The sequence below is a fragment of the Pan paniscus genome, chromosome 12, assembly GCF_029289425.2.
Source record: "Pan paniscus chromosome 12, NHGRI_mPanPan1-v2.0_pri, whole genome shotgun sequence".
Taxonomy (NCBI): domain Eukaryota; kingdom Metazoa; phylum Chordata; class Mammalia; order Primates; family Hominidae; genus Pan; species Pan paniscus.
This window is the reverse complement of record NC_073261.2, coordinates 102331558-102344115: the sequence shown is the minus strand read 5'-3', so window position 1 is coordinate 102344115 and position 12558 is coordinate 102331558. Positions and strand designations below refer to the sequence as shown.

Below are 12558 nucleotides of genomic sequence, written 5' to 3'. Positions count from 1 at the left end.
CTCAACGGTAACCGTCTTCCTCAGCCTCAGTTTACCTTTTCTTCCCTCAGGGATTCTCCTGTCCATGGCTGCCACCAAAACTTCGAGTTATGATGAACATTTCAGGCCAGAAAAGTTAAGAGAATGGCCGGAGCCCGAGTCCGTTTCTTTAATGGAGGTGAGATAACGTGGCGTTTTGAGACGTCATTTTGGCGGGGGGGACCCCTCGAGTTTGGGAACTGTTTATCTTAATTTCGCTTCTGTTCTCAGGATTGGGACAGCGCCTGCGAGCAGGTGTTGAAGGGGAATGTTCGGGTTCAGATTTGGCCGAGAGGGTGGCCAAGAGTGTTTCCAGTCGCCAGCCTGGGGGCTGGTGCACCGACGGGGGCGGGCAGCCGGGCGGGTGAAGGCAGCCACCCCAGCTCCCCGGCAGAAGCCAGGTCTGGGCTTGCCAGTCAATTCTGCATACTTCAGCGTCTGGTAATGATTTTCTCATAAAGTTTCATTATTTTGTGTCATCCTATGATTTGCCTCGCTGTGAAAAACTCTTGGAAATTTCCTTTCTTTTTCCCCTTTTGCCCTAGTGGCGGTCGGAGCACTGAGATGCTTAATTTTTCTATGTGTGTGCACAGAAAGCTGTGGATTTCGAAAAGTGCTGCTGCAAATCATGACCTTTTCCTTATATTTCCTGGCAAAATCACAAAGAAGAGCCATCAAAGACAAAAACTGTTTAATTTCTTTAAACAAAGATTATTTGAGAATCTGACTCAAGAATGTACATAACATTTGTTAACAATCTTACTGAGATGTTCTTTAAGAAGGTGACTTCCCAAGATGCTTGTCAATATGTTCTGCTTCTCCAAATAAATAAATAAATTCTAAATTTTTATTGTAGTGTCAGGATACATGTTTAATTGTTTTACATACTTTTTCAGTTGCCATCTTCATTTTAATTAAAAAAAATATTTTAGAGACAGGTTCTTGCTCTGTAGCCCAGGCTGGGGTGCAGTGGCCCAATCATAGCTCTCTGTAACCTCAGACTCCTGGGCTCAAGTAATTCTCCTGCCTGGGCCTTCAAAGCACTAGGATTACAGGCGTGAGCCACCCTGCCTGGCCTGTCGTCTTAAAATAAGTCTGAGAAGGCTTTAAAGCAAGATCCTGTTCCTATTACAAAGAGAGCTTTATTTTAGGAAGACCTGGGCAGCTGTTTGAATATCATTTTAGATCTCATGTGAAGCTATTAAATATGTGGGTAAAAAGAACAACTTTCCCTTTTTGAGATTTCTCTTATTCACAGATTTGGTATTTGAGTTTGGGGTTTAGTTTGTTGTGATGCATTCAGTGTGGCAGAATAGAAAGAAGAATCAGAAATTGAATAACAGTTCTAAGAACCTGTATCATTTTTCATCAGCAATAATTTTTAATGTAACAATTTATCTCTTCCAGATACTGGATTTTCATTGCCTTTTCATTTGTTCACACTTAGTCCTATAAGAATAAAAGCTAGAGATTAGTGCATAGTGATCCAACTGAAAAAGCCCTAAAGTGGGGATTAAAATGCATCAGCTTTACCCAAACTCATAATGGAAATAGCAAGTCCCTAGATGTGGATGATGTTGTTTGGAGGCTATGAGCTCTCACTAATTAGCTCTGAGATTCTGGACCAGTTGAACTAAAGGGAACTTTCTGTGGTTTTTGACTTATGAAGAGATCTAGCAAAAGGCGGGAAACTTCAAGGGCCCTTTAAGACACACCTACTAGCTGGGTGGGGTGGCTCACGCCTATAATCTCAGCACTTTGGGAGGCCAAGGTGGGTGGATCACTTGAGGTCAGGAGTTCGAGAGCAGCCTGGCCAACATGGTGAAACTCTGTCTCTACTGAAAACACAGAAATTAGCCAGCTGTGGTGTCATGTGCCTGTAATCCCAGCTACTTGGGAGGCTGAGGCAGGAGAATCACTTGAACCCGGAGGGCGGAGGTTACAGTGAGCCAGGATTATACCACTGCCCTGCAGCCTGGGTGACAGCCAGACTTTGTCTCAGAAAGCAAGCAAACAAAAAACACCTACTGAATGCCTGAAAAGAGGATTCCTTTAGTAAGCTTTTTAGTGCTTTAAAACATAATTTAATAATATGCTATCAGGGATTTTTTTAAAAATAGTCTGGGTGGGGGGGGGTGCTGAAAAATGAGTAGGGATTTATCGGATGAAATCAGATTGACTTGGAATTAATCACTCGAGCCTGGCTGACAAGTTCACAGAGAATGGGTTTAGAAATTTTCCATATTTTTATGTTACCAAATAAGCCTCAAGATTTACACTAAAACTATGGGTAAAGTACACTGAGTTTTGTCATTGTAGTTTGTTTCTTCAGGATTCACATCTTAATATTCAATTCTGTAATTTTAGGTATTAGCTAGAGAAGACATTGATGAAGCAGTACGTGCAATATTATTTAGAGAAAATTCCATTGTGAAGGTAAGAGTTGGCTCCACGCTGCATTCTACGTATGTTCTAGGGGAGCAAGAGTGTGCAGAACAACATGGCCAAGAGTTTATGTCACCGTGATCCAAGAGACTCATTTTGCAGGAGTAATGAGGATCCTCTAATTTACTTGTTTGTACTACATGGATCTGAGGCCATGCCCCCTTCTTGCAGGATCACTGAAAGGTCCCTGATCCCACTTGGATCTGTCCTGAAGGGATCTGAGAAGTTGTTCCAATTGCTCCTTCTCTTCGTCCTGGTACCAAATAGAAATTCTTTCCTACTCACACTTGCCTCTTTCTCATATGTTCCCACATTGCAGTAAAACCACTAGAAACAAAATAAGCTTTTAAGGGTTATGACCAATCAGTAACTGATAGTCACTACGAAATTAGCTTAAGGGGCATTTAATTTCAATGAGAGAGACGGAGTTATAATAATACTTTGGGAGGCTGAAGCAAGAGTATTGCTTGAAACCAGGAGTTTGAGAGTTTGAGACCAGCCTGGGCAACATAGTGAGGCCCTGTCACTACAAAGAATTAAAAAATTAGCCAGACATGGTGGCACGCGCCTGTAGTCCCAGCTACTCAGGAGGCTGAGGCAAGAGGATTGCTTGAGCTCAGGAGGTTGGGGCTGTAGTGAACTGTGATCATGCCACTATACTCCAGCCTGGATGACAGAGTGAGACCCTGTCTTTTAAACAAAAAAGAATAAAACTTTGACATTTGAATTGTGATTTACAATGTGTAAAGAAAGTACACATAAATTCCCATTTAAGCATCCAAAGAGGTAGATGGGATTACCTCTCTTTCACAGGCCAGAGAGAGGTGTCAAAGTCTAGTGTGCTTTCTACTCTACCAGTTTTGTCCCAGACTTTCCTGATGGTGAAGGCTAGACACAGAGTGTGGGTGACCAGGGAATGCTTGGAAATCCTGAAAAAGAAACAAGAGTTTCATGAGTTAGGAATAGCTTAATCTGATTCATGAGTTAGATATGGTTAAATCTGAAGGTACAGTTATGGTTTAGAAGTTTATATGAGTTCTTCTGCTCTGTGTTCCCAGCTTCTCTTACTGCACTTTATTCTGTGCTTCAGTTATCTTATACTGGGACTTTGCAACCCGAATGTGGCTGAGAGCTTAGTAGAGAGAACAAATTTTTTTTTCCCCCTTACTCGAATGATAGTAAATGAAACATTTCTTTATAATTTATTTTCCTTTTTTGTATCACTTCACTAGAGATTGGATACGTATTTTCAGCATGTGGATACTTTTAAGGAAAGAAGAAAAGAGATGTTACATAAAAAATGGGTTGAAAATGTTGCAGAGCCTCTTCAGCAGAGAATTATGGAAAAAGTAATTTCATATAAAGAGCTTAAAATGAAACAAGAGAATGTTGAATATTATTTACAGCACAGACATAAAATGGTACTGATGTTTTATTTTTCAAATAGAGTATAATTTGAAGAGTTGGTCTAACAATTTCACAGGTTATACAAATAGTTTCCAGCTTATTTTTATATTTAAGATGAGTTCATTGAATTGTAACACACGTATTGCATTCTTAAGCCTGAGGTTGGAGGGGATAGGAGTGTTGATTTGGAACTAGATTTATCAGGAATGATTTTTATGTAGACGTTAATGGAGTTACTGTGGCTTAAACCGTAAGGGCATTTACTTCACAAGAAATTAAGAGGTAGGTGGTCTTGTGGTGGGTTCTCTGACAGCATAACAATGTCAGGTTTTTTCCTATTCTATTCTGCTATCCTTAGTATTTTCAGTTTATCCCCATCATTCTCACATTTGCCTGATGGTTGCTTATAGCTCCAGACATTAGGTCTTCATTCAGGGCAGGAGGAAGGGGTAAGGAATGGTGCCAGGGGCCTCTTCTCTTACCCTACTCCTTTGCAGGAAGCAAAAAGAGTCCCCAGAGGCCCCTAGCCAACTTTCCCTTAGGTCTCATTGGCCAGGACTGGGTCATGAAGCAAGTCCTAGCCATAAGCAGGGCCTGGAAAGCCACTGTGGCTTTCTCATCTCTCTAGTAGGAAGTGGGCAAAGGAGAATGGTATTGCATGGCTGACTTAGCCAACCAGTAGGTATTAGGACTAACAGTTTCTATACTCTGTTCTACAGTTTGGCTTTACAAAAATTTGGTTTCTTAATTTAGAGATTTTTTTTTTATTTTGAGGTCAGCTCTCAGAATTTAGGTCTCTCTATTTGCAGTATCAAATACAAATCTGTTAGCTTTAGGTGTGCACTACTGGATCTTTCTTACCCCCACATATCTAGTAGATATCTAGAGTAGTGGCTGGGTGCAGTGGGTCACCCCTGTAATCCCAGCACTTTGGGAGGCTGAGGTGGATGGATTGCTTGAGTCCAGGAGTTCAAGACCAGCCTGGGCAACATGGCAAAAACCCGTCTGTACAAAAAAAAAAAAACCCAGGTGTGGTTTTGTGCACTTGTAGTCCCAGCTACTTGGGAGGTTGAGGTGGGAGGATCACTTGAGCCTGGGAGGCGGAGGTTGCAGTGAGCCATGATCGTGTCACTGCACTCCATCCTGAGTGACAGTGAGACCCTAGAGTAGGTTAGCTGAAATATTAGAACATTTAAGTATATTTACTGAGCACAATTTCTGAATATTTACCTTAAATACTTTTTCCTACACACTCTTAAGGGGCAGAGCTCAAGATTGAATCCAGATCTCCAAAGTGCAAAGTTTTATATTTGTGTCCAGAAATGTGATTTCATGGGTATAGGGAGGAAGATCTTAGAAATGGCATGTGTTGAAGTCCAAGTAATTTTAAATGTCAGTAAAGTCGTTGTGAATCAACCATATGAGCTGGATTCCAAGAAAACATACAGCTCTCAGGCAAGAGAGGCTGTGCTTAGAGTGGGAAGCATCAGAGTCTTGGTCTATCCTGTCCTTAACCTGTCATTCCTGATGTCACACTGTTGAAGGGACCCTCATCAGTTGCAAAACCTTTAGAAAAGAGTTGAGTCTTGACACCACTTTATAGGAAGAAAACTGGAAAGAGGTGGGGTATTTGGCCCAAGGAAATGACACGAAGGGGAATGAACCTTTTAAGTATTTTGAAGGCCGACATTAGCCGATGAATTAGATGTGTAGAACTAGTGTCTGTACCTGCAAGTTACAAGGCAGATTTAAACTCAACCTAAGGACGGACTTTCTTGAGGTTAAAATTACCAAAAAAAGTACCTGCCTCATGGAGCAGAAAGTTCTGAAAGGCCCATGGATGACTTTAGACTAAAGCTAGATGATTACTTCTCCCAGAAGGTGGTGGAGTCTCATTGCAGTCCAAACTACTTCAGCAGTTTCTTCCAACCCTTTGAAGCTATGCTTTTATATAAAAATGAAATGCAGTATTTGGCTTTTATAATATGAATCTTGCAAAACAGTTTGTATCTAGTGATTTTTCCCTTAAGTATATTTTATATCTGAAGGAAATTATATGTGAAGACCATTATAATCCTGAAGTATACAATCCCTTTTTAAATTTTTTTAAATTTTTCTTTGAGACAGAGTTTTGCTCTTGTTGCCCAAGCTGGAGTACAATGGTGTGATCTTGGCTTACTGCAACTTCTGCCTCTGGGGTTCAAGCAGTTCTCCTGCCTTAGCCTGCCAGGTAGCTGGGATTACAGGCATGTGCCACCATGCCTGGCTAATTGTTTGTATTTTTAGTAGAGACGGGGTTTCGCCATGTTGGTCAGGCTGGTCTTGAGCTCCTGACCTCAGGTGATTTACCTGCCTTGGCTTCCCAAAGTGCTGGGATCACAGGTGTGAGCCACTGTGCCCAGCCTACGATCCTTTTATATGAAGAAAAAGAAACCAAATTATGGAAAGGTAGAGCAGGTTTCTTTGGTTTTTTATTCTTAGGAGCTCTGGAGTGGGGGAAAACCTAGTCATTTTAGAAGTCTTGTAGTTATTGTCTATTCATCAAAAAAAATCTACAAAAGCATTTCCTTTGAGTTTTAGAATAGGAACTCAAACTAATTTAGACTCCTGTGGAATTTACACTGTGCACAAGGCATGGATACGTGTGATCATTTGTTCATTCATTTACTCACATTCAGCAAACTTGAAGCACAAGAAGGAGAGAGAGAGGTGTGGACAGCTTGTGCAGTGGAGCGTGGCGAGTGTCACAGAAGTCAGCACAGGGATTATGGGACGTGGGAGGGAACACTCCTTTCTACTGGAGATACAGGAAGGATGTCAGCACAGGCTGCCCGGGAGCGCTAATACTTGAGGTTATAATGAGTCTTCAGATTTTTAAACTGCCAATACAGGAGTTAAAATGGAGAAATGTAGGTTTCAGTTTTTCGCTCCCATGCAGCAGAAGTAGCCACCTGATATGACTATTAATTTTTAAAAAAATATGTATGGCTTTGAAGATGGAAGTGGTTTCTTTTGCTTCTCCCAGAAAACCAAGCCAGGTCAGTCATATGAAGATGAACAGATTCTTCTGGTTCTGGGTAGAATGTCATCATCTGGGGTGCTGGAGGCAGTACATGTTATGCTGCCTAGTTTATTCAGTAATTGTTTACCTAGCACTTCAGTCCAGCACTGGGATGAGTCCTGTGGGGGAAATGGAGGGGAAAAATAGTCCCTCTGTCTAAGGCTTATCAGGAGCGGGAAGAAAAAATACTTCTTTATGTCCCTACCCTTTGACACAAACTCATAGCTCTGGTCACCTGACCCTCTGTTCTCACAGGCCCTTACAGACCAGTTGTCAGCTTCCCTAGGAGGCATGCCTCCGCCCAGGCTAAGTTAGCACTGCCCCTGCTCCTACAGGATCCTGAGCCAGCCCCTCTCAGGACTGGATTGTCACTGTGGATGACTAGGCTGTCTAGACCAGGAGATCCTTGAAGACAGGATCTAGCCTGGATGTGGCACACAATGGCAACACAAATATTTACTGGCTGATGCAATGACACAGTAGAGCGCTTAACGGAAGTGCGTCTCTTCTATCTGGGCGGCCCTCCCTCCGTCCCTCCCTCAGTTCAGCCATTTAAGGCTCTGTACGACATCCTCATCTGAGGTGTAGATTGGCACATTCTGGGGCCTTTCTTCTCAGCTGCTTTGGTATACAGTAAGGGCATACTTGAATGTTTAGGTCAGATTTTATTTATTTAAATTTCAACTTTTAGATTTGGGGGTACACATATAGGTTTGTTACGCGGGTATATTGGGGTACGAGGTTGGGGTGCTGAGGTTGGGGTGCAATTGAATCTGTCACCCTGGTAGTAAGCAGAGTCCCGAATAGGTCGTTTTTCAACCCTCGCCCCCTCCTGCCCTTCCCACTCTTGTAGTCCTCAGGGTCTATTGTTCCCATCTTTATGTGGGACACATTTTAAAAGCTTAATACAGACTGCACTCTGGTACTCAAAGAGTCTCATTTCTCTTGTAGGTTACAGTCCCACCATTTGTTGATCCTCTGTTTCAAAGACAGCAAGAGGTGGATGAAGAGAAGAGAATTGGTCTTCAGTGTGAGACAGGTGCTTTGTGATCACTGGGCCTCATTTTTTTGAGACTGCTAATTGTCCAGTGATTTCTCACTCCTTCAAGAGCAACTGGAGTTCTTGAAGAGTGTTGATTTCGATTTTTTATCTTCCTGTAGGAAAACGACATTCCATAAAAGAACTTAAAGAAATAGAGAAGGCCAGGCTGCATGCCAGCTCGCCCTACTTCACTTTCACTTCACACTGTGTGATTCCAAAAGAGTGGCATAAAGCCTCTGCAAGAGCCAGGAGTAAAACTTACAAATACAGGTACAGATGAGCAGAACAAACAAATATTTGTTTAACTTGCAACTTACTTTATTTCCTACTGAAGCTCTTGTAACTAGTCACACTTTTGTCTTTTAGTAGTTTATAGTTTTATTATTATTATCATCACCTTTGTATTATGAAATATATGTAGAGGACAGAATAAAACATAAACAGCTTACCGAGTCCCTGAGTCAGTCCTGTGGAATCACCAGCCATTTCAAGAAAGGGAGCCTGCCCCCTCCCGAGACAGTCTTCTCCCTGCCCCAGAGCTCATTTCACTTTATAAGTGTTCACCTCCTTGCTCTCCCTGTGGTGTTATCAACTAACTTTGTATCCTTAAACAATATAGTTTATCTTGCGTATTTTTGAATTTCATATAAACAGAACCTGAAAGCATTTATTCTTTTATGACTGACTCTTTAAAAAACATCTTTATTAAGATATAGTTTACAGGCCGGGCACGGTGGCTCACACCTGTAATCCCAGCACTTTGGGAGGCCGAGGCAGGTGGACCACCTGAGGTCAGGAGTTTGAGACTAGCCTGGCCAACATGGTGAAACCCCATCTCTACTAAAAATACAAAAATTAGCTGGGCATCATGGCAGATGCCTATAATCCCAGCTACTCGGGAGACTGAGGCAGGAGAATCGCTTGAACTCGGGAAGCAGAAGTTGCAGTGAGTCGAGATCATGCCACTGCACTCCAGCCTGGCAACAGAGTGAGACACTGTCAAAAAAAAAAAAAAAAAAAGATACAGCTTACATATCATAAAATTCATCTGTTGAGGGTTTGTACATGTACAGTTCATTGTGTGACTGCTTTTGCTCACCATTATGTTTTTCAGATTCCTTTCTGTTGTTGCATATAACTCCAGTGTATTAACTTCTGTTTTCTGATTATATTCCATTATATTTGACTATGCTATCATTTAAGCAATCCACTGTTGTGGACATTTGGGTTGTTTCCACATTTTGGCTATTATGAACAATCCAGTTTGGTATTTTGGTTTCCACAATCCACATTTGTTATTTATTTATTTATTTTTGAGTCTGAGTCTTGCTCTGTAGTCCAGGCTGGAATGCAGTGGCGCAATCTCTTAATTTTGATATAGTCAAATATTTATAACTAGTGCTTTTTATACATTATTTTAAGATGTCTTTTCCAAAAGCTGTATGGCCTTTTTTTTTTTTTTTTTTTTTGAGATGGAGTCTCATTCTATTGTCAGGCTGGAGTACAGTGGCACGATCTTGGCTCACTGCAACCTCTGCCTCCCGGGTTCAAGTGATTCTCCTGCCTCAGCCTCCTGAGTAGCTGGGACTACAGGTGTGCGCCACCACACCCAGCTGATTTTTGTATCTTTAGTAGAGATGGCGTTTCACCATGTTGGCCAGGATGGTCTTGATCTCTTGACCTCAGGTGATCCACCTGCCTTGGCCTCCCAAAGTACTGGGATTACAGGTGTGAGCCACCGTGCCTGGCCTGCTTTTATAGTTTTGCTTTTCAAATTTAGGCTTATAATACAGTTAGAATTGCTTTTTGTATGTATTTTATGTGGGGCCCAATTGAATTTTTTCCCTTTAATGATACCCATTTTCCTCAGTACCATTTATTGAAAATATCATTTCCCTGCTGTTCTGCAGTGTAGACTTTTATACAAATTCAGTGCTGTTATGTATACTTAATTTCCAGGTTCTCTATCCTAGCCTATTTGTTTACTATAGCTTTTTAATGAGTTTTGATACCTGATAGAACAAATACACCAATATATTTTATAATTAGCTCAAGTTTCATGTAGACATACACACATACAAACAAATAAAAAAGTAATGGCAAAAACCACAATTACTTTTACACCAACCTAATACTTGGGATTTTGATTGGGATTGCATTGAATCTGTAGATCAATTTGGGGAGAATTGACATCTTTACAATTTTGAGTCCTCTAATCCATGAACATGGTATATATCTCTCCATTAGTGTGGGTCTTATTTTATGTAAAGGAGTGGTTCTTAATCAAATTGATTAAGAAGCTGGCAATGTTTGGAGACATTTCTGGTTGTCAGGGGCATGGGGTTCTACAGGCATCTACTGGACATAGGGCAGGGATGCAGCCAAATATCCTACAACAAAGAATTACTCAGCCCCAAATGTCAGTAAGTACTATGGATAAGAAACTGTCTAAAGGTCTTGTAGATCTTTGTTTAGATTTATTCTTACTTATTCCTATTTTATTATTATATATAATTTCATTTTCTAGGTAATTGTAACGTATAGAAATAAAAACGATTTCATATGTTGAATTTGTATTTGGCAACCTTGCTAAACTTTATTATGAATTCTGACATTTCATCTATAGAGTCTTTTGGATTTTCTATGTACACAATATTCTTTTTATTTTTTTGAGATGGAGTCTCGCTCTGTCACTCAGGCTGGAGTGCAGTGGCATAATCTTGGCTCACTACAACCTCCGCCTCAACCTCCTGAGTAGCTGGGATTACAGGTGTGCACCACCACACCCGGCTAATTTTTGTATTTTTAGTAGAGATGAGGTTTCACCATGTTGGCCAGGCTGGTCTCAAACTCCTGACCTCAGGTGATCCACCTGCCTCGGCCTCCCAAAGTACTGGGATTACAGGTGTGAGCCACTCTGCCCAGCCCACAATATTATCTTCTAATAAAGAGAATTTTATTTCTTGTTTTCCATTCCTTATACCTTTTATTTCTTTTCCTTACCTTACAGTACCAGTTAAGATCTCTGGCACAAAGTTGAAGTGGTGAAAATTGGCTTCATTGTATTCTTCTTAAACTCAAAGGGAAAGCTTTTGGTGTTTTTTGTGTTTTACATTATTTTTAGATTTCCATTAGTAAGTTAAGGAAGTTCATTTTCTTAGTTTGCTATCAGTTTTTTTTAGATAATAGATTTTGACATATATTAATTTTTATGCATTTATTGATATTTAATTTTTTCTCCTTTGTTAATGTGGACATTTTTATTTTATTTTATTTTATTTTTTGAGACGTAGTCTTGCTCTGTTACCCAGGCTGGAGTGCAATGGCACAATCTTGGCTCACTGCACCCTCTGCCTCTCAAGTTCAAGTGATTCTCCTGCCTCAGCCTCCTGAGTAGCTGGGATTATAGGTGCCTGCCACCACACCTGGCTAATTTTTATATTTTTAGTAGAGAAGGGGTTTCACGTTGGTCAGGCTGGTCTCAAACTCCTGACCTCAAGTGATCCGCTCACCTTGGCTTCCCAGAGTACTGGGGGATTTACAGACGTGAGCCTCTGTGCCCCGCCTGTGGAAAATTACACTGACTCATTTTTAAAATATTTTATTACAAACATTTTCAAATGCACTGAATGTAGAGAGTGCAACACATTCCTATGTACCTATCACCCAGGTTCAGCAGCCATCAACATTTTGCCTTTCTCTCTCTCTCTCACTTTACCCCACTTTCCCTTTTGTGCTCACAGTTTTGTGGGAAAATTCTAGGTCTCATGTCATGTCATTTTTACTTTACCATGTACCTCACAACAAATAAACAACAGAAATATTGTTTACAGTTTTCATAAATGTGCATCTGCTCATGAAAAATCTGCTTTAAGACATCTTTATTTCCCTCCTTTTTTCAACTTAACTTTATTTTTCGTAACAAATTTTATGTTCACAGCAGACGTGAGTGGAAGGTACCTAGAGAGTTCTCGTACACCTCCTGTCCCCCAACAAACACAACCTCCTCCACTGTTGACATCCTGCACCACAGTGGTACAAACTACATTGACATTATCACCAAAAGTTCATAGTTTACATTAGGGTTCACTCTTGATGTTGTACATTCTATGCATTTTGACAAATGTACAATGACATGTATCCATCATTCTGTTCCAGTGTCACACAGAATAGTTTCACTGTCCTAAAAATCGTCTCTGCCCATTCATCTCTCTTCCCCACTAACCCCTAGCAACCAGTGATTTTTTTTTTAGCTGTATCCATTGTTTTGCCTTTTACAGAATGTCATATGGTTGGAATCATACAACATTTAGCCTTTTCGGACTTCACCTTCATTCTTAAAGGATGTTTTCAGGATTAAGAATGTTAGGTTGGCAGTTATTTTCTTTCAACATATATCTTGTTGTCTTTTACTCTTTCAATTGAGAAGTCACTTGCTAGTCTTACTGTTGTTCCTTTGAAGGTAATCTGTCTTTTCCCCTGGATGCTTTTACGATTTTCTCATTGTCTTTGATTTTTTGTAGTTTTATGTGATGTTTCTAGATGTGGATTTCTTTTTATTTATCCTACTTGGAATTCATGGGTC

General features: G+C 40.7%; 1 protein-coding gene across 2 annotated transcripts in view; it reads left to right on the top strand.

The window, feature by feature from the left end:
- Window positions 1-12558, top strand: part of FAM228A (family with sequence similarity 228 member A) — a 123317-nt gene that overhangs the window by 97922 nt on the left and 12837 nt on the right. The window contains exons 3-8 of one of the 2 annotated variants that reach the window (XM_055108169.1): window positions 51-157; window positions 250-459; window positions 2386-2454; window positions 3696-3884; window positions 7883-7970; window positions 8093-8243. In XM_055108169.1, the coding sequence (XP_054964144.1) occupies window positions 65-157; window positions 250-459; window positions 2386-2454; window positions 3696-3884; window positions 7883-7970; window positions 8093-8243 (800 nt within the window). In that variant the 5' untranslated portion in view covers window positions 51-64. The remainder of the gene's footprint in view (window positions 1-50; window positions 158-249; window positions 460-2385; window positions 2455-3695; window positions 3885-7882; window positions 7971-8092; window positions 8244-12558) is intronic. The other variant, XM_057301333.2, reaches the window with a different exon arrangement.